This window comes from Carcharodon carcharias, chromosome 6 (assembly GCF_017639515.1).
Source record: "Carcharodon carcharias isolate sCarCar2 chromosome 6, sCarCar2.pri, whole genome shotgun sequence".
Lineage (NCBI taxonomy): Eukaryota > Metazoa > Chordata > Chondrichthyes > Lamniformes > Lamnidae > Carcharodon > Carcharodon carcharias.
The window spans coordinates 146562969-146586139 of NC_054472.1; the positions used below are offsets into that span (position 1 = coordinate 146562969).

The 23171-nt window shown below is 45.4% G+C and overlaps 1 protein-coding gene across 1 annotated transcript in view; it reads right to left on the bottom strand.

The window, feature by feature from the left end:
- Window positions 1-23171, bottom strand: part of tmie (transmembrane inner ear) — an 80383-nt gene that overhangs the window by 42995 nt on the left and 14217 nt on the right. Inside the window, exon 2 of the mRNA XM_041189299.1 lies at window positions 14241-14355. Within this exon, the coding sequence (XP_041045233.1) occupies window positions 14241-14355 (115 nt within the window). The remainder of the gene's footprint in view (window positions 1-14240; window positions 14356-23171) is intronic.

Sequence of the window (23171 nt, forward strand, 5' to 3'; positions counted from 1 at the left end):
CTGGCAAGCTGGGCTTATAATAATTTGCAGATATACTACAATGAAGTTTCCGATGTCTGACGGTTGGAAATGCAACCCGCCCTTGACAGGCAGTGCAGACGATTGCAAACTGGTTTCACGATGTTGTGAAACCGATTTTTGGCCTTCTGGCCACATTGTCCGTTCATGCTGCCAAACATACCTGCCGCCAACTGGCATGGAAAATTCTGCCTTATTTTTCTAAACTGCTAATCCAGTCTGTAGGAATTGTCACTTTCTTGATTATTCCCTTCTTTTCCAGCTCTTCTATCTTGTCTTTTAGGTTTGACTTAAGGGCAACTAGAACTCTTCTCAGCAGAAGTTGAATTGGTCTTACACTCTCAACTACTTCCAGATGATTCTCCTGGTAGATATCCCAAACTTGTAAACACACCTTTGTACTCCTCTAGGACCTGCTCGGGTGTCAATGGTTTAGTGTGCTGAGACAGATTGTAAATCTCTGTTGGCACATTCAGGGTTACCACTCCAAGAAGCTTGCTCCAGCTGAGATGAGTAGCTGTGGGGTCCCATCTATGATCTGGAACTCTAGATCTTCCTTCTTGCCTTTGCATTGGGCTTTCAGACTAATTTGACCTCTCGGTATGAGTATCATGCCATCATATAGCCTCGACCTTACTTTCGAGGGCTTCATTTTTGGATTGTCATGCAGAGCCACCTCGCACAGGTCTGTGAAGGTCATTTTGTTGCATGACACACCAGTGTCTATCTGACACTTCTTGTTCACTTGATGCTGTCCTTCTGCAGTCATCACAAACCATTTATCACCTATAGACTTGACAGAACAAATCTGTTGTATCATGTATACTTCTTCATCAGGCTCTTCTGCTGATATCTCTCCAGTGGCAATCTTGCTTGTTTTGCTTTTTCTCACCAAACACTTGTCTGCAAAATGATTCAGCTTCTTGCAGTTAAGACACTGCTTTCCCCATGCTGGGTAATCCTACTTTTTTTTGGTATGACTTTTTTTATATTCATTCATGGGATGTGGGTGTCACTGCCCAGGCCAGCATGCCTAGTTGCCCTAGTTCAGGGGGGCATTTAAGAGTCAACCACATTTTTGTGGGGTCTGGAGTCACATGTAGGCCAGCAGATTTCCTTCCATTAAGGACCAGATGGGCTTTTATAACAATTGCCAATTGTTTTGTGGTTATCATTAGACTTTTTAATTCCAGATTTTTAACAAATTCAAATTCTACCATCTGCCTTGGCAGGATTTGAACCTGGGTCCCCAGAGGATTCCCTTGGGTCTTTGGATGACTAGTCCAGGGACAATACCACTATGCCATTGCCTCCCCCAACTGCAGTTTTTGCAAACTGCCCTTTGTCCCTGATTGCTCTGCCCTTTCAGCCTGTTATATCTCTCAGCATGATGCATCTCCTGGTCTGTTCTGCCATACATGTGCTCTAACTGATGTTTCACAGGCTTTGCATTTCTACACAGGTCTATCGTTTTCCTGAGCGTAAGTTTTTCCTCTTTCAGTAGATTTTCTCTCACTGCAGGGTTCTCATACGTCTTAGACTATTTGATCTTTAATCAGATCATCTTTTGGCTGTCTGAATTCAAATGATTCTGAAAGCTGTGTTACTGCAGTCACATACTGTTCAATAATCTTGTTTTTACCTTGAGCTCTAGCGTTGAATACATAATATTCATAAGTAATGTTCACTCAGGGTTCAAAGCATTCATTCAAGGCCTTGAAAATCTTTGCCATCTGTTTTCCTTGTTTGTCAGTTAGATTTAGATTTAGAGTTGTATACACTTTGTAGCAGACTCTCCCCAGCTGTTAGAAGTGTGGCTGCTCTTATCGGTTCTGGCTTATAACGCAACTCTATTGCCAGCTCGTAGTTTTGCCATTGCAAATGGAAAAACTGCCAATTCTGCCATGTCATTTCTACTAGACCTGGGATTGGAAAATTTACAAAGTTTACAACGTTCACTCACCCAGTATTTACTTGCAGCCTTCGGTATGCGTTCACTTTTCTTTGTCCTTTTTCAGCAGCTTTTTTGCAGTTTAAACATTTCTGTGTGCCTTTCTGGGTTATGTCTTCTCTGCCACATTTCCAAGGTTCAAAAATCTGTTTGCTCCCCACTTCCGGACACCATGTTTTAAGTTTAAGGACAGCGTTCTTCTTTAGGGCTTTATCATTGTCGGTCTTTATTGAACTGAACTTGAGATGTCTGCCTACAGGGATTGCCACATGGATGAGATCACCTGTCTATGGAAACCCACATGGGACGTGTAGAACTGATTACATTTCAAACCCAAACACCCACCTTTCCATCCAAGGTTGGGTGACCTGTCAGGCTTACCCCCTGCCCCAGAACTCCTACTTCCAGCCTCAAAATTGCGGATGGCAGGAAGTGTCCCTTAAGGGCCTCAGCTGGGGCAAGGGTGGGCCGGCTGCCCTAGGCTTCGCCTGACCCACGTTGAATTGCGGGACAGGTTGCAGGTAGGCCGAAAGCTGATGGGAAAGCCACCCGGGGAACTTTACGGATGAGCTTGACTCATCCACACACAGAGGCCTAAAGGAAGGGTCATATCTGCATGCGGCAGCTAAGGTGCGAGACTTGGCACATACCTCTGCTTCAGCAGTGAGGCTTGTATATGTAAGCTGCTCATTTACGTGCACACAGAACAGATGTGAATGAGCATGTGATGCACAGACATAGGGTAAAACTTTTAGCTCAGCGGGCGCGTGCCTGACCCAACTGAGCATAAAGTGATGCGTGATGATGTCGGGCGAACATCCTGACATCATCGCGCACTCGCGTGATATTTCGGTCGGTGGGGCGCGGCGGAGTTGGCAGCATGGCCTATTAAGGCCATTAAAAAGCTAATTGAAAGAAAATTTTTGCTGCCCGTCCAACCTTATGGTTGGTGGGCAAGCAAAAAGGACATGTGACTTTTGCACTTTTTTGGAAACTTCATGCACAGGCAGGATGAGGTTTACAAAAGCAAATAAAAAGAAGATAAAAACTTTATTTTTTCATTAATAACATGTCCCTGCTCATGTGGCAGAGTCACCTGAGGTGACATATTTTGTAACATTTCTAAAATCTTTTTTGTTTTTTTTGAAATCTGGATAATCTCCCTGAAGCAGCTCTGTGCCTCAGGGAGATTTGCAAATGGCACTCACGCAGATGTGTGAAGTTCACACTCGCTCCGCTTGCGCTCCACCACTCCCTCCCGCCAGCCCATGCAGGCGTCACTTGGGATTCATGCTGGGTAGGCCAATTAAGGCCCGCCAGCGTGAAATCGCCTTCCAGCCCCGATTGCGGGCGGTGGCTGCCTTCCCAACCACCCCCGCCCACCCCCGCCAAGCCCACCCAATTTGGGTGAAATTCTGTCCATGGTGAAGGGAAATATCGCTGCATGCACTAAATATCAGGCTAACATGAAATCATGTTGTCATTGCAGTTGAAGTGGGCAAAGGATTTTATGGAGATGGCCCAGGCTCGGGGTGGGACAGCCTGGCTGAGAACAATTTGCTCAGTTGAATAGATGGCCATGGAGATTGCCCTGGTGCCTGAGCAGCGTTCTGTTAGTGATGGTGAATCACCAGTAGTAGGTGATAAAAGCAGTGTTAAAATCGCCTTGGTACATGGTTCTAATGGTGGAGGTCATGATGTTAGTTCACTGAGCACATTTGGACAGTGGCATGAAAGGGAAATCAAGGGTGGGCTGTGTCATATGGGCAGAATGAACATGGTTAAAGACAGTGTCGTGCAATTGAGCATGCTTTCACAATGAAAAGGGCTATACCTAAATAACTCCTTTTGTGTCTCACACAGATTCCAGTTCTACTCCCTAATCCCCATTGGACCAGTCCATCCCTCAGGCATCAAGAGGAGGAAGAGATGTCCGAAGTGTAGGGTCACACCATACTAGCCCACTCTGCACTTCAGAAACATTTAGAGTCAATGGCACAGGGTGAAGGGCACACAGTTTGTGGGCAGGAGCATGGAACCTCCGAGTCACCTTTTGGAGCAGCAGGTATGTGGACATCTGGTGGAGTTCCCTGAGCCAGTGGAAGCTCTGGGATTGCAAATGGGAGAGTCCTTCATCGTCATGAGCTCCCCATTGCCCCGAGGCCTCAATCGCATGAGCTCTTACCATGAGAGATTGACCACTCTCATAGAGAGACAGATGAACAGCAGTCAGGTTGGATGAAAGAGCAGCTATCGGCCAGGAAAGGGTTCAAGCCTCCCTCAGTAACCTGGATCAGTCTACTCAGAGGATGAGTGCTGACATCCATGAAATACATGAGGAGCTGTGTACCCTTCATAAATGGTCACACTGTTGGCCCATCTATTGCTGGTGCTGGACTGCGCAGCAGCAGCCAGCCCCACCAATCCCACCTGAAGGCCAACCCAGGACTGTGGAAGTATGGAAGTAACTGAGGAGGGTGAAGGTGCTGGGAACTTCTTAGTATTCTCATCTTCTTCCAGCCTCTCCGACAGAGCCCTCATCTGCTGCACATGTGGCAGTGACCATGGCTGCCCATGCAGAGGTACAGAATCTGCATTCTGAAGTAAATCCCCAATGCGTGTCTGCACGACTGGACCAGCCACCATGCCCTTCACTGCCGCATAGACCAAAAAGTAAGCAGCCTGCCTCCACCTCCTTCAAGGAAACTGGGGGAGGGGGAGCTGGTGGGGGGTGCTGGGGGTCACTTAAGAGTGTGTGTGAGTACAGGGCACTGTTTCCTACAGCACTAATGGATTCACTGTGATTACATATCACATTGCATATATATATCACATTTGAGCACTTTTGAATATATTTACATACACTCATAGATGACTCAGTGTGTGCTTGTATACTACAGAACTCCAAAAGAGTATTATGAAGGACATTCTTACCAATGATAATGAAGGCAACATGCTGAGGTCCATCTCATGGAGCAAAATTATGACCATATTTGTGAAGTATTGGAGGACTTCTTCCTTCTCTGGTCTATCATGTAAGATTCCAGTGTTCAAAGGCTCAAACACTGAAATGTTCCTTACATCTTTCATCCAAATTTGACTTTAAGGGAGGCTCATCGGTCAGACTCCATGAACAGATGCTGAGCAGCAGGTGCATCTCAAGCATGAGTGCTGATGCAAGGCATTCATACGCATGGCACCATTACACATTGGCCTAGGTGTAAGCGTTACAGCTCGACAGGCCATATACCCTTCAGGGAATATTGTTGGCCTGCTGTCCCCCTGATTTTGGCAGCATTTGCATTCCAGGTGGCAGAGGATGTGCTTTGCGAGGGAATCAGAGGTTTATGGAAGCCTGGAAAGTTGCATAGAGCACCCACCTCAGACACTGTACCATTGACTGAAAGGGATGGTACGCAAGTTTTTTCAAAGGGCTGTTGTTGCACACTTGTGGACTCATCCTGCGCAATAAGCCTTAGCTTCATGTTTGCTGGTACATACAATCCTATCAGCATGTAGAAGGTGTAAAGTCTTGAGTCATGTCATGCTCAGCATTGTGGGCATGGTTTGATTGTCGACAAGGTGGCAGCTTAAGGGGCACGGCCAGCTTGTGAAGGACTTCTTACCATATGTGTTTGTAACATGTTTAGGCCCATGAATATGACGGTGAGGGTTTTAGCCATTTTAGTGTAAGTGAGTCAAACACATTGATGTTGATTCTATCCCTTGTGCGGGATGGACGTTCCCCTGAGTAATTGTGGCATCAATGTAAAAAGTTTCTTACTTGGAAATTGCTCACCAGGACTTGCTGATGGCAAGTTTGAGACAGAAGAACCTGTGAATTGATTTTGCACAGACACACATCAGGTGATGATCCCCTCCTGCACAGTGGCCATGCCTCCCAGCTGCTCTGCATTGAAGGACTTCTCATCTTCATCTGTCTTGGAATCCTCAGAATGGACAGGGGCTTCCTCCTCCTCCTCATCTTCCTCCCCTCCTCAGAGATTGGAGCACTGCCTCTGGCATCATCATCATTGATTTCTAAGCCCCTCCAATGTGTGACGTTGTGCAGCATGCAGCACACCACTACTGTTCTTGCTGGGGCATATTGCAGGGCTCCATCTGAGCAATCAAGGTACCTGAAGTGCATTTTTAAAATGCAAATGCCATGCTTGATTGTACTCCTTGTGATGACATGGTTGCTGTTAAAGTTGCTCTCTGCCTCAGTTTGAGGGCCCTTAAAAGTAATCATTAGCCAGGTTCTAAAGAGGTAGCCTTTGCTCCCTAGAAGCAAACCACAGATCTGCAATGGTGGGTGAAATATGTGAGGGAGTTGGGAACTCCTTCGTACGAAGGGGCTGTGGCAGCTACCTGGGAACCTTGTATACACTTGAAGGAAAACCTTGTTGTGGTCACGAACCACCTGTATGTTGAGTGAGTGGATGGACTTTTGGTGACGAAGATGTCCGAATTATGAGATAGAGCCTTCATGGTAACATGGGTGCAATCAATAACAACCTGCACGTGAGAAAAGCCTATTAATTGGTCAGGGTTGTGGCTCTTTGTGTCTGAGATATCAAATCTATAGGAAAATTAATGTGATCCCCCACACAAGCAAACTGGGCACTAATTAGAACCTTAATGCAGTTGATTGGGATGTGCTAGACAGGTCTCCTGCTGAGCCCTGGAAAGTGCCTGAGGCATAAAGGTTAAGAGCGACAGTTACCTTTACAGCTGCTGGCAAGGCCTGAGGGTCAATAGAGAGTGGCTCGAGCTGTTGCTGGACCATGTGACATATGTCTGTCATCACCTCACAACTTAATATCAGTCGCCTTCAGTACTGGTTCTCCATCATATTGAGGTATGATGCTATAGGCCTATACACCTGTCCTGTTGGGGAGTACCTCATTGTCCTGCCTCTCCTCCTCCTCATCCTGGTGCATGAGGCACAGTCTCTTCCTCCTGACCTCTGCCCTCCCCCTAGCTTCCAGCTGCTCATGCTGACTAACTTCTAAGGTGTCTATGTGCAAGGGTGCCATGCTCACCTTGTATTTTCCTTCGCATGAAGCACTATGCACCCTTCCCAAGCACAAAGTTATTTCAGGTACCTGGTTGCATGAGTCAGTAGAGGCAAAAAAACATTGCCCTGTGAGTCTAGCAGACTCACCCTCCTACACCCTTGGGTTAAAGCAAGACAGTTTGAATTGAGTTTTTGCCAATTCTGGGGCAGTTAAGATAAGGTTAAAGTTAATTCCACAGGGGTACCTGCACGTCTCCAAAGGGTGCACAAAGCTCGGACCTGCTCCTACCAGCTCTACCCTGCACATATTGCATTTCACTAGGCTGTGAGATCAAAATCCAATTTGAGCGGAGGCAGTCGCTGATTTATATGGGCAGCTGCCTCCTTGAAACACACATACTCGAAATGCAAGCCGACCCCACTCCCACCCACGCGAAAATGGTAGGTGCTATGTGCAGGGGCGGGACTTGCAATTTCCGGGCGCCTCTGCCATTTTCTCATTGGCGGAGAGGCTCTCTTTCGTTGTGGAAAATTCAAGCCATAATCCTCACATTTCCATTTGTCTTTGTTATATCTACAAACTTGCTGACATTCAGGGTTTCATCCAGGCCACTAATTTAAAAAAAATGTGTGGTTTTACAATGATTTTCCCTTTGTTGGGCGTGTGTGGCGGGCAGGCCTAGGAATGGCCACGAAATGGACTGCCGCCTACGATTGGACCCCATCCACGATTTCACACTGGCTGGCCAATTAACGGTCAGCCAGAGTGAAATGCCTGCTGAGAGCCTCCACGCTGCTGGGGTGAGGGCAGACGGAGCACAAGAGCTGCCTCAGGAAGCTGAAGAATTTTAAAATGAAAAATAAAGATTTTAAAAATAAGGGAAACATGTCCCCACATGTGACATAATAAAATATAATAAAAATGATGTTTCAAAACTTTTATTTTTTAAAATTACTGTTGGAAATATCATCTCACTCATGTGAGCTTGTACACGAACAGGGGAGAGAGCTCATCCTGAGTGAGACACAGCCAGAGTGAGTGTGGGTATTGGCAATTTGGTGCACAGATGGAATTGAACTGGTAAGTCTTTCTCTTTAATTTCTCTAATTTTTGTAAGTTCAGTAGTCTCGTTAAAAGGTTGGTAAGATAGCTGACTCAGCTGACTGTGTGACAGTTAACTCTCCATCACCTGAAGCCTGATTAAGGACTGAATAGGTGCTAATTACTATTTGAAGCTTAACTAGTGTGAGCTTAGGAATAAAAAAGGGGCAGCCACATTGTTAGGTGTTTATTATAGACCCCCCAGATAGTCAGTGGGAAATTGAGGAGCAAATATGTGCACAATTTGCGGAGGTGTGTAAAAACAACAACAATAGGGTAATTATATTAGGTGATTTCAACTTTCCCAACATTAATTGGGATAGACATAGTGTTAAGGGCTCGGATGGAGTGGATTTCTTGAAATGTGTACAGGAGAATGTTTTAGGTCAAAATGTAGAGGGTCCAACAAGGGACGGTGCAGTGCTGGACCTAATTCTGGGGTGGCTGTGGTGGTAGTGGGGGAGCATTTTAGTGATAGCGACCACAACATGGTTCTCCTTTAACTCCTTTCACTTACTCCAAATAAAAGGGGCCCCGCATGGGCCCCAGCTATGCCTGTCTCTTCATGGGGTATGTGGAACATTCCTTGTTCCAGTCCTATTCCGGCCCCATCCCACAACTCTTTCTCTGGTACATCGATGATTACTTCGGTGCTGCTTCATGCTCTCATCGGGACTTGGAAAAATTCATTAATTTTGCTTTAAATCTCCACCCCTCCATCATTTTCACATGGTCCATCACTGACACTTCCCTTCCTTGACCTCTCTGTCTCAATCTCTGGTGATAGACTGTCCACCAATATCCATTACAAGTCTACCGACTCCCACAGCTACCTTGAATACAGCTCCTCACACCCCGCTTCCTGTTACGACTCCATCCCATTATCTCAGTTCCCTCACCTCCATCGCATCTGTTCTGATGATGCTACCTTCAAAAACAGTTCCTCTGACATGTCCTCCTTCTTCCTTAACTGAGGTTTTCCACCCACAGTCGTTGACAGGGCTCTCAACCATGTCTGGTCCATCTCCCAAGCATCTGCCCTCACGCTTTCTCCTCCCTCCCAGAAACATGATAGGGTTCCCCCTTGTCCTCACTTATCACCCCACCAGCCTCCGCATTCAAAGGATCATCCTCCGCCATTTCCGCCAACTCCAACATGATGCCACCACCAAACACATCTTCCTTTCACCCCCCCGGTGGCATTCTGTAGGGATCGTTCCCTCTGGGTCACCCTGGTCCACTCCTCCATCACCCCCTACTCCTCAACCCCCACCTATGGCACCTCCCCATGCCCACACAAAAGATGCAACACCTGCCCCTTCACTTCCTCTCTCCTCACCGTCCAAGGGCCCAGACACTCCTTTCAAGTGAAACAGCATTTCACTTGCATTTCCCCCAACCTAGTCTACTGCATTTGTTGCTCCCAATGCAGTCTCCTCTACATTGGAGAGACCAATCGTAAAGTGGGCGACCACTTTGCAGAACACATGCGGTCTGTCTGCAAGAATGACCCAAACCCCCCTGTCGCTTGCCATTTTAACACACCACCCTGCTCACTTGCCCACATGTCTGTCCTTGGTTTGCTACATTGTTTCAGTGAAGCCCAACACAAACTGGAGGAACTGCACCTCATCTTCCGACTAGGCACTTTACAGCCTTCCGGACTGAATATTGAATTCAACAACTTTAGATCTTGAACTCCCTCCTCCATCCCCACCCCCTTTCTGTTTCTTCCCCTTTCTTTTGTTTTTTCCAATAATTTATATAGATTTTTCTTTTCCCACCTATTTCCATTATTTTTAAATCTTTTATGCCCCGCTAGTCTTTCCACCCCACCCCCACCAGAGCTGTACCTTGAGTGCCCTACCATCCATTCTTAATTAGCACATTTGTTTAGATAATATCACCACCTTCAACACTGTGTTCTTTTGTTCTTTTGTCTGTGACATCTTTTGATTATCTGCTCCTATCACTGCTTGCTTGTCCCTACAACCACACCACCCATCCTCACCTTAAACCAGCTTATATTTCACCCCTCTCCTTATATTCACTCAGTTCTGTGGAATGGTCATGAGGACTCGAAACGTCAACTCTTTTCTTCTCCGCCGATGCTGCCAGACCTGCTGAGTTTTTCCAGGTAATTCTGTTTTTGTTATGGTACAATTTAAGCTTGTTATGGACAAAGAAATAGACAAGTTTCAAAAAATGTTTTGGATTGCGGGAGAGTGGATTTTAGTAAAATAAGGCAGGGTCTGGCCAAGGTAGACTGGGAACAGTTGCTTGTGGGGAAATCTACAGAGGAGCAGTGGGGTCATTGAAAAAGGAAATAGGGAGGGTACAGGCTCAACATGTTCCCTCTCGGGTGATGGGAAGGAGTAACAAGCCCAGAAAACCATGGATGACCAGCAATTTTCAGGATACAACGAAGAGGAAAAGAGAGGCTTTTACCAGGTACAAGGGAAGCAAATCAGTGGAGGCATTAGTGGAGCACAGAAGGTGCAGGGTGGAGCTTAAGAAAGCAATTAGGAGAGTAAAGCTTTAGCTGGTAAAAGTAGGGAAAATCCTAAGATATTCTATAAGTATATCAAAGGGAAGAGGATATCCAGGGAAAGAGTAGGGCCCATAAGGGACCATGAGGGCAATCTATGGGTGGAGCCAGAGGACATCGCTAGAGTGTTGAACCAATACTTCACACAAGAGAATGAGGATGAAGGTATCAAACTCGGGGAGGGAGACTGCGAGGTTCTTAAGCAAGTCGATATAAGAAGTGACAAGCTACTGGAGGTGTTGGCAGGCTTAAAAGTGGACAAATCTCCAGGTCCGGATGATTTGTGTCCCAGACTGCTGAGGGAGGCAAGGGAGGAGATCGCAGGGGCTCTGACCAAATTTTTAATTCCTCTCCGGCCACGGGGGAGTTGCCAGAGGACTGGAGGACAGCTAATGTGGTTCCGCTATTTAAGAAGAGTTGGAGAGATAAGCCAGGAAACTATAGGCCAGTGAGTCTCACGTTAGTGGTGGGGAAACTATTGGAGAAAATTCTGAAGGAGGGAATCTATCTCCACTTGGAGAGGCAAGGTTTGATCAGAGATAGTCAGCGTAGCTTTGTCAGAGGGAGGTCATGCCTAACAAATTTGATTGAATTTTTGGAGGAGGTGACCAGGTGTGTAGATGAGGGTAGTGCGGTTGATGTAGTTTATATGGATTTCAGCAAAACCTTTGACAAGGTCCCACATGGGAGACTTACAAAGAAGGGAAATGCACATGGGATACAGGGTAATTTGATAAGGTGGATTTAAAATTGGCTTAGTTGTAGGAGACAGAGGGTGATGACAGAAGGATGCTTTAGTGCCTGGAAGCCAGTGTCCAGTGGTGTACCACAGGAATCTCTGCTGTGTCCCCAATTATTCGTCATTTATATAAATGACATAGATGACTATGTGGGGGGTAGGGTTAGTAAATTTATGGATGACACAAAGATTGGCTGGGTGGTTAACAGTGAGGTTGAGTGTCTTGGGCCACAGGAAGGGATGGTCAAATGGGCAGATTAGTGGCAGATGGAATTTAACCCTGAAAAGTGTGAGGTGATACACTTTGGAAGAAGTAATTTGACAAAGAAGTATTCAATGAATGGCATGACACCAGAAAGTTCTGAGGAACAAAGGGACCTTGGCATGTGTGTCCATAGAATCTGAAGGCAGAGGGGCATGTTAGTGGGGTGGTGAAAAAGGCATATGGGACACTTGCCCTTATCAATTGAGGCATGGATTACAAAAGTAGGGAGGTCATGTTGGAGTTGTATAGAACCTTGCTGAGGCCACAGCTGGACTATTGTGTGCAGCTCTGGTCGCCATATTATAGGAAGGATGTGATTGCACTGGAGGGGGTGCAGAGGAGATTCACCAGGATGTTGCCTGGGATGAAACATTTAATTTATGAAGAGAGGTTGGATAGACTTGGGTTGTTTTTGTTGGAGCAGAGAAGACTGAGGGGCAACCTGATCAAGGTGTACAAGATTATGAAGGGCAAGGACAGGGTTGATAGGGAACAGCTGTTCCCCTTAATTGAAGGGTAAGTCACTAGGGGCCAAAAGTTCAAGGTGAGGGGTAGGAGATTTAGCAGGAATTTGAGGAAAAACTTTTTTACCCAGGGGGTGGTGACGGTCTGGAATGCACTGCCTGGGAGGGTGTTGAAGGCGGGTTCCCTTACATCCTTTAAAAAGTACCTGGATGAGCACTTGACACGTCATAACATTCAAGGCTATTGGCCAAGTGCTGGCAAATGGGATTGGGTCGGTAGGTGAGGTGTTTCTCACGTGTCGGTGCAGGCCCGATGGGCTGAAGGGCCTCTTCTGCACTGTGTGATTCTGTGATGAGGTTTCCTGAAAAGTGCAAAAGCTGCCTGGCCTAGTCACCTGCCCGCCAACTGTAAGGTTGGACCGACAGCAAAAAATAGATTTAAATTCATTGATTAATGCCCTAATAGGCCTCTTAATTTTCAACGGGAGTGCTGCCTAGTTTCACGCATGCCCGCCGACCAAAATATTATGCGAGTATGCAATGATGTCGAGACGCTCGTCCGATGTCATCGCGCACTATTTTACTCCCGATTGGGTCGGGCGCGCGCCCACCCGCAGGATTCTGCCCCTGATGCCCATGTATAAGCCCGGAAATTCTGGGGAATCTTAAAATGCCTATCTCCTATAACAGATGATCACGGTGACTGAATACAGTGGGAAAATAAATAAGATCTCTTTCAAATTATTTTAAAATCCTTTACTCAGCACAGCCGGTCTATTTTATGTTTCAGCAAAAGGGGCAACATGCAAATAGGAAAAAGGAGGGACCAAGGACAGATCCTTGGGCGACTCCAGAGGTAATACTGCTGGAAAGGTATTCCTGGAGATTGGCTGATTATTATTAGAAAGGTAAAAGTGGAACTAAGTGAGGGTAATCCCACTAAATTGCATGATAGAGGAGAAGCTTTGGAGGAAAACAGTGTTGTCAACCATGCCAAAAACTGCAGAGAGGATAAGGAGGAGTCATATACTTCAACTCACCACGAACAATACCATTAGAGATCCAATATATTAATTAAGCAATGTTTTAATTTATATAACACATTTCATAGTCTCATGAAGAGTTCTGATGAAGAGTCATATGGACTCGAAACGTTAACTGTATTCCTCGTCGCAGATGCTGTCATACTTGCTGAGTTTTTCCAGCTATTTTTGTTTTTGGTTCATATTCTCAGGACATTTGAAAGCGCTTTGTAACCAATGAAATACTTATGAAGCTTGTTGTAAAGTAGGAAATGGGACAGCTGATATTTGCACAACAAAAATTATTTAATTGGCTGTAAAGTGCGTTGGGATGTCCTGAGGTTGTGAAAGGTGATATGTGAATACAAGCTTTTCCTCATAGATAAGAATTTCAACATTTATCGTCTTTTATTTTCTATTGCAAAACCAATTCCCAAGCAAATTAACCAATGCATCATAAGTTCAATTGATCCTTCATTGTCTTCAAAACCTCACTTCAGGACACTTATCATTTGCCTTCTGAAAGCCCTGTAAATCAAAACTACTGAATGGCTCTTCACCAATTTAGCCATAATTTCAAAGGTGGAGTACCTGCCCATATATATCTTGTAGTAATGCATTGAGTTTTAAAAATTACAAACGGAGCAACAATTAACTATCAAAGTATAGGAATGTTCAGGAGCAGGAATTCAGTCTTTGGAAGGATGTTATGTGAATCATAATTACTGTCTTACTTAAGAACCAATTTCAAGAAATACAGCATAATATTCAGTGATGGGGCTCAAACCCACAGCTGTGATTCCACCTTTAGTGAGTTCAGCCAAGCATCACATATCTACAGAGCAGTTGTCACACAGAAGCCAACACTTCCCTACAAAAAGAGGGAAATATATAGGGCTAATATGTCTATTCAATAGTCCATCTTTAATAGACCCTCTCACTCAATACGAAGACTATCTCCCAAAAGCATTCTACATTTTCTTTACTCGAGAGCAAGGAATGGAAAGGCATTGACTCCCATCTCAGTCAATATCCCAACAGGCCACAGCTAGCCCTGGCCATATTTCTTATTGCCCATAAGAACAAGAACTAATTGGTTACCATGACTTACTCACGGCCAAGACGAATATGGAGAAGACCCCGATCACCTGCCATAGTCGCAGTCCCCAGAAAACCACAGTTTCTGATGTCACAGGGTCCGATTTTTTTGGAGGAATTGTAGTGGACTGCAAAATAAAAGAATGTCACTAACCCTTTTGCTGGTTTTAAAACATGCTATAACTGCATTCACTTAATATGAAATGGTGTAAACTTACTGGAAATATAGGAGCAGGAGTGGACTATTCAGCCCTATGAGCCTAGTCTGCTATACAATTAAATGATAGCTGAATTGTATCCCAATTCCATTTACCCACTTTGTTTCTTGATATTCTTTCCTCATAATACATTATCAATTTCAGTCTCGATAATTTCAGCTGTCACAGCATCCACAGTCTTTTGTGGAATCGAGCTCCAGGTTTCTATCACAATTTTTGTGAAAAGTGCTTCCTGATTTCATTCCTGAATAGCTTAGCTTTAATGAATATGCCCCTTGTTCTGGTTTCCCCCACCAAATGAAATAGTTTTCCTATATCTGCATAGTTAATTCCTTTATCATTTTAAACACCTGATGATCTCTCAACCATCTAAGCTGATGAATACAAGTCAAGTTTATGCAACCTGTCCTCACAATTTAACCCTTAATTGAATCTGCAGTGTCCCTGCTCCACAGCCAACAGATTTTTCCTATGCTTCCATGTCCAAAACGGAGCACAGTACTTCAGGTCTGCACTTTACAGGGGCTGTGAAACTGAAGAATAACTTCCTCCCCTTCTTATGCCAACCCCATAGTGATAAAGGCCAATATTTAATTATCTTTTTGATTAATTTTTGTTCTATGCACTAGATTTGTGTACGTGGACACACAAATCCTTTGATCATCTACGGTTCCTATAGTCTCTGCCGGATAAAAAACACTTTGATTGGTCTTTTTCAGATCCAAAGTGAATGACCTCATGCTTCCCCACATTGAATTCTACGCGCCATAATTTTTCCCACTCATTTCATCTGTTTGTAGAGTCAGAGAATGATACAGCAGCGAAGTAAAGCTATTTGACTCATTGTTCCTGTGCCAGCTCTTTGGTAGAGCTATCCAACTAGTTCTACTCCCCTGCCCTTTCTTCTTAGCTCTGTAATTATTTCCCCTTCAATTTTTTACCAATTCTCTTGAAAGTTACTACAGGCTCTGCTTCCACCATCCTTCGCATTCCAGATCACAACTCCTCACTGTATAAAAAATGTTTCCTCAGGCACTGCTGGATTTTTTGTCAAACACCTTAAAACTGCATCCTCTGGTTATCAACGTTTCTCACAATAGAAACAGTTTCTCCATATTCATTCTATTAAAACCTTTCAGGATTTTCCCTTCACTTCTATCAAATTTCCTCTTACTTCACTTTCTAGGCTCTGAGGGGAACAACCAAGTTTCTCTAGTCTCTCCACATAACTGAAGTTTTTCATCCATGACACCATTCCAGTAAATCTCTTCTGCTCCCTCTCTAAGGCCTTGACAGCCCTGCTAAAGTGTGGTGATCAGAAGTGAATACAGTAAATCTCTTGGGGCCTAAACAGTGTTTTATAAATATTTAACATAACCTCCCAGCTTTTGTACCCTAAGGGTGGAATCATCTCCCGTTTGCAATGGCCATCATGGCGGGTGGAAGGGGACAGAATTTGGCAGGAGGGGCAGAGATCAGTTTCATGCTAGCTTGAAATCACTGCAGGATCATTTGATGGTGTCCACCATGGCGAATCACAAATCCCACTCGAGGCTGGCATGATCTTGATTTGCATCCTGCTAATGGGATGCAAAGTAAGGCCCAGCCAGAATTGTCCCCCCACGCCCATTTTACCGTTATGCCAGTAGGAAAACACACCGGCCCAGAACATGTCTGGAAAAGCGTGACGTGCAGAAGTCAGGATTACCTTTAGGACCTTGCTCAGATCGCGGACATCTGAGGAGAAAAAGATGCCTACAGCTACCAGACTCTGAGGGAACATGTGAATCGCGTGGTGCGTGGATCCTCATGCATATGGCTCTGCCGCAAAGCAGCACTCGGGTGTTGGGATGTCTCCACACAGTAGCTTCAACTGCGTTGAGGCTTCGGAAATTCATAGACTTTGCCATAGGCTGGTACGGGGTTGGGGGGGTGGTGTGCTGCGGGGAAACAGGTAAACATATGAGGGATGGGTCTGTGGAGTCAATGGCAGCGTCCTGGAGAGCAAACTGATGGTGGGCGTGGCAGGAAGGGATAGAGTAACAGGTGGCAGAGAGAGCTGGTAGGGTGGGAGGGTGACAATATCAGTAAAAAGGGTGGTTGGTGGGGACATGGAGGTAAACACGGACATAGGGGGTGGAAGAAGGAGGCTGGGGAGGCCAATGTGGATTGGGGTGGGATTTGCAGGAAGTTGGGAATGTGCTCATTCTCCTGGGCTGACAAGGGTTTAGTCTGGAAGTTTATGGTTGGGAAGCCTGGGGTGTCTATGGTTATGAGGAATGGGCATAGGTGACAGGCACAGGACAATGGTGAGGGAGCTCATGTGGAATTTAACCACTACAGTCTTTTTGAAATTAAAAGTAAGTGGAGCCTCGTGTTGGATGGGCACAGGCAACTGGTGGATGGGTGGAGATGCAGGTCAGCTCAGGTGGCCAACTGAAAGAGAACCCCAACAGGTAACATTGAATATGCTCGCGACAGTGAAATGAGTGTGATGGAGAAAGGCTCTGTGTGCATGGGAGAGTGCTTACATGAGGTTCCGAAAGACCCTTCCACATAGACTTTCACCTTCAGAATCACTCGTGCACTCGTGGTCTAGCTGCAGTTGAACTGCTAGTGGGGGCAGTTGGTGTGGGGGATGTGGGGGGAGCACTCATGAAGCCTGTAAATGAACCTGAAATACAACATTACATGAAAGTGAATATATTTTCAGATTATAAAATGACAAAATGTGTTCACCCGTGCAACCACATGTGATCAGAAATTCTTAACTTTTCTAGGCCTACCACTTCTTCTAGGTGCTCAACTGACATCAGTAGCAGGGGTAGAGACAGCTTGTGCAATGGTTGGCTCTGTTCCCTCTAATAACTTTGACGTGTGTCCTCTGAAGAGCTGAGTCCTTGAGAACCCCAGCTTGCTTTGGCTGTCCTGTGGGCCAGCTGCTCCCTTTGTAGTGACAGAAGATGAGGTTAAGGGGGTCGTAGGCAAACGGGACTTGGAGGGAGCGGACAGCCTCTGAGACTCCTGAGTGGATAACCCAAGGATGTCCAGCTGCTGTTCCTTGTCCCTTCGGATGCCCAAGGGCCCCAGCCTGACTCCTTGAGGGGAAGAAGCATCTGGGGGGGCCGTCGAGGTGCCCCACTTACCTCTTGTGTTGCTACTGCAGGAACTCAGCCATGACTACAGTAATGGAGTAGAGATCTGTGCACATCTCCACATTCTGCTGGACCAGGGTCTCCATGGCATCTGTCATCCTTCCCATGGAGATCTCCATACATGCACATATGGGCACCACTTCATCAGAGAGCAGGCGGATGCACTCCTTCAACTCAGGAGCCACTCTGCTGAGGGCTTCCAACAACTCTGTGTGATATTCCTCCACCTTCTGCTGGCTCTCCACAATGAGTTGGAAGGCCGACTCCAGAGGCTCATCATATGACTCTGCCTTACAGGTGCCTCTTCCCCAGCAATCTTTTGACTGCTGGAGTGATCAGCTGAATCTGCCTCCTCCTGCTGCAGACATGTGTCCATGTGGTGACCACCAGATTAGGAACCTGAGCCTGCTCTAGATCTAGGTCCCACTGAGGTGTGTGTCTCTGCGCTGGAGGAGGGTGTGGGTAAGTACTGTGACGGGTCTTCCAGGCTGTTTATTTCTAGCTCTTTCATGGAGGAGGTGTCCTTTTAGCTGGAGGTAAGGAATCTGAGGCGTTGGTTAGCTAAGAGCGTTGGTCACTTGGCAGAGCTCCCTGTGAACCCAAGTAATGATAATTAGTGCATGGCAGTAGAGTCAAAACCAGGAGAGAGAGCACACACAGCTGCATTGAGAGAGGGAAGATCTGGTATAGAATCCTCACATGGGCGTTCGCCGCGGACCTCACTGTCCTCACCAGTCAGCACAATGGTATGATCCTCAAAGTGAGTGTGGAGCCTAATGTTGGCCACTCCACACCCCCAGTCTGGGTCCTCTCCCCGCTGTTGTGAGCCAGCTTCTCCTGCGACTGTGAGCAAGACACATGGCACAGCAGACGATAAGGATGCATGGAATGTTTGTGTGGTGGGCGGAGCCATGGACAGGATGAGGATGCCAGCACCAGAGGATATGAGCCTGATGGAGATATGAGAGTGTGTGTGAGAGTTATTGGTGTTGCTCCTTGAGATGTGAGATCCCTGTGGATGTGTAATGGGTTTGAGAGTGTATGAATTGAGAGGGATGCGATGGTTGACTTACGCTGGTGGAATGGATGAGATCAGTCAGGCTCTTCTTGCACTGGATGGCTGACCTCCTCTGTGCTCCATCGGTACTGACCATCATCGCCACCACCTCCTAGGGTGACTCTGGTGGACCTCCTGTGGAGAAGGGGTAGAGGATATCATGGCAGCCTTCCACTGTGCCCAGCAGGCAGCCCAAAGAGGTGTAACTAAATTTAGCATCTGCTGTCACCTTTGCTTTTGGGGCCATATGTCACCTGGAGCAGTCCTGGTCTGTAGAGATGAAGTAGGTTGTGCTCTGGTACACTTTAAATATGGTGCCAGGATCAAGGTAGTGCTGATGCCACGGTGTGGCAGGCAAATCTGAGCCTGCCCACCAATGATCCAATGTATTTCCTGTGAATGCATTATTAATGAGGCAGGACGCGCTGGGAAGCAGATGATACTGTGCAAAACCCGCCATTGCAGCCGGTGGGTAAAACGTCATGTTTTATGTCCACCACTGCACTTAGTGCAAATCTGGGATGATTCACCCTACTTTTCTATTAGTAAAACCAAAAATCTTGTATCCCTTTTTTTAAACAGTCTTCTCAACTGGTCCAGCTATCTTCAAAGATTTGGGTACATACATCCTCAAGCTTCTCTATTCCTGTACATCCTTTAAAATTGTTCCATTTAGTTCATATTGCCTCTCTACATTCTTCTTACCAAAATGTATCATTTCACACTTGTATTTATTTTAAATTTTATCTTCTTTAAGATTTTCTTTAAAGCCTACTTCTTTGACCAAGCTTCGGTCATCTATCCTGATGTCTCCTTCTGTGGCTCAGTATCAAAGATGTTTTCATTGATATTGCGCTTGTTAAGTGCTTCAGGGCATGTCACTGCATTAAGTACACTATATAAGTTGTGTTGTTGACATATGTGTTGTAGTATGACTTTACGGGATGTCAGCATGACATCACTGGAAGGGAAATGAGTCATGTGATCCAGTCTTAGTTTCACTTTTGCTTTGAACCCACAACATGTTTACCCAGTTGCTTATGAGCGATTGGTGCCTTGTGTCTTGTACAGTAAATATGGCCAAGTTATTATATCATTATAATAACATGATAATGTGTCTGCCCATTTCACTGGTCTATGTTCTCTGAAGCCTGTTACTGCTTTCTTCATTATATACTGCATTTCTGAATATTGTGTCATTTGTAATTTTTCAAATTACGCTGTTCATACACAAGTCCAGGTCGTTAATGTATCAAAATGATATATGCCCCTTTGTAATTTCCTGTCCCACCTCACTGAAGTTTTGAGAGCAATAATTGGACTTAGAGGTCTGGGCACTGCAATCAATTTTGCAAAGGATTTGTTGGGCTGAGGGGATGGTGAAAAGCACAAACTGTGGGCCTTGCAAAGCCCAGAATGGAGTTTCTCTCAGTTGTAACACATGTACAGACATAGAGGCCAGAGATTTGTATTGTACTTGCATAATATCAATATTACACTAAAGGGGCCCCTAATGGAATCAAGTTTTTTGGGGTGGATCTTGACTTTTTGCAAACAGGTGATAATGAATCTAAATTTCAACAGAAATAAAAATCAGGAGTGATATAAAATGGACAGTAGATTCCCTATCACTATTTTAAAATAATGTTTGTTATATTAAAGAGAACGTTCCAGAGAGCTTGAAATAAAAGTAGCAATTACAATACCCACACCTCTTGAATATTTATTCAAGCAGACCTTATTCATACAGACCTTTCTATCTTGACTTCTGAACCACAATTCTTGCTATGTATTTTGCTGAAGGGCCTTACTCATAAATCACTGAATTAGCACAATTATGTTGTTTTTGTCTCTCTTTATTTTCTCCCCTTTGACCGACTCACTTATTTTTTCTCTCTGCTCATTATTCTCCCTTTTTTCTCTCTAATACTTCTTTTTTCTGACTTCCTCTCTTTCCTACTCTCTCTATTTCTGTTTCTTTCTTGTCTTTCCGGTTCCATTTGCTTTTTATCTCCTTCCCTCTTTCCTCTTGCTTTCTCTGCTATCAGTACGTTTCTCTGTCTTGAAAGTACAGGGACAGTTGTGAATAATAACACAGGGCTAGATATTTTTGGTGGTTCTTCAAACATTGAATGCAATATGGTATATATTTAAATATTTGGAACGTTGAATCATAGCTATTAAATACTTGAATTTCTAAAGCATAAATCTGAATAAAAGAAGTTGTGGTAGAGCTGCCAATCATTGAACACAGACTATTGTTAACTGATGCTGTTAGTTGATCCCTGCTGATGAAAATCTGAACCAGAGCACTTAAGATTGTTATGGTGATTTCAGTCAGGTCGAATAATTGATTTCCATTTAGATTCATATCCTTCCTGCTCTATTTATTTCACCATTAAAGTTTCAAATATTAAGACTTTATCTTTTATTTATTTATCTCTCTCTGGAATGTGGGTGTCACTGGCAAGTATTTATTGTCCATTCCTGGTTGATCTTGAGAAGGTGGTAGTGGCCTTCTTCCTGAACTGCTGCAGTCCCTATGATGCAGGTACACCCATAATGTTGTTAGGTAGCAATTTCCAGGATTTGACCCAGTGACAATGAAGATACATGACCAAGTTGAAATGGGGCTGGGAGGGAAACTTGGCAGTGATGGTCGGTATTTTCATGCACCTGCTGCTCTAGCCCTTTGACATGGTGGAAGTTTTGAGTGGGAACAGTTCTAAAGAAGCTCTAGTGAGTTGTTGCAGTCTCAGCCCGGGACAAACCAAAGCTCACAATGAGCGACAACACAAAGATAGAAAAGGCTAAGGTCAGGAATTTCCTCAGACCTGCTGAGGCTCCGTGAGTGAAGCTATGGCAGTGTGACAGGAGCAGCTCCAAGGAATCTTCCTACCTAAGAGAATAGATGAAGTAAATCAGGAATTAGAAATTTGTTGACTACAAGTCTCTGACTTTAACTACCTCCACCTGGCTGGAAGGAGGTCAGGGGGCAGTCGAAATGGAGCAGTGTGACTTACTCACTCCTTCCCCACCCTGACCTGATAATTTCATACAGCAGGCAGCCAGGATATTTGCCCCAAGCTGCCCTCTTTAAATATGTTGATCGGATTCCAGTGTTGTTATCATAGCCTGATTTTCAAAAGAAGATTCTTTCGTGAGACTTAGACATCGCTGGTAAGGCCAACATTTATTGCCCATCAATGGTGACTCTAGGCTGTTGATGGGGTATTCGATGATGGTAATGCCATTGAAAATCCAGAGGAGGGGATAGACTTTCTGAAGCTTTGACTGGCACTCTGGGCAGGGGAGCAGTAATAGCTTCAATGCGAGATTGCGTATGTCAGGAGCTGGATTCAAAGCCAGAAGAAGCCCAGGCAGGTTTGTTTTTAAAAAGTTATTTATAGGTTTCTTTCTGAGTCAGGACATGCCAGGTCACCACTCTGGATTATCACCATCAGATTGCCACTCTGCTCCTATTTACTTACCTTACATCAGAGCTCCACAGTTTCCACCCAGAGTTCCGAACCGGGGTCTCCTCAGAAATGTGGAGCATGCCTGTTTTGGAAACCCTTCCTTCGTAGTGCAGGAGTGTCTGGGGGGGGGAAACCAAGCCACGCCCACTTTTTGCAGCACCAGCTGCCTTGCTCCAGTAAATTTAAATGTCCCAAAGCCACTTTGACAAGCTATGGAGAGAATGTAAGTGTGTAAGGTAAGTGGGTGAGATGGTAGGGTGGGTCGAGGGCTCAGGGGGTTGGTGGGTAGTCAGGTTGGGGTTTGTAGTAGGGGGTAGGGGGTGGTAGTCGGGAGGCTTGAGCGGCTCATGTCAGGGGTTGCTGGGGAGTCAAGAATTGTAATTGGGTTGGGGGGTCAGAGTGTTGTCTGGTGGTCTGGGGATAGTCAAGGGGCTTGGGGAGCTAGTTCGGCTGGGTGGGTTAGTCGGAGTGGGGTTCGGGGGGGTGGTGGGCTAGCTGGGGGGTCCAGTAGGAAGTAGGGGGCAGTTAGTAACACAGTTATCCAGGACTTAGAACAGGTTTTAATCCTTCTAACATTTCCTGGGTAACTATTCTGCTAAGTAAGTTGGAACCATCCAAAGTCACTGACTTTAACTCAGATCTTTGTAGGGTTCCAGACTCAGGATAATTGCCCCCATCGGAAGTCCAAACTTCCCAACAATTCCCATGTAGTCAGTGCGTGAGGTCTTCCGAGGGGTCCCCCAGCACATCTTGCCGGGTAGCTCTGGGGTATGACCATCTGGAGATCAAAGGTTCTGGGCCATGATTCAATTACCTTGGAGAAAAAACTAATTAAAAAATATCCATTAAGTTCTACAAAATGCTTCACTCCTGTCATCTATTGAATCTGAAAGGTACTACAGCTTAGTTGTCACCCTAGCCTAAAGGGGTTCATTCCTTTCAGATGTTCCCCATCCCTTCTGAAGATGCTGGTTCTTACAGGCTGGGCATCAGTCCCACAGTGGTCTAAGCTCCCACCCCATACCTTGGCCACCC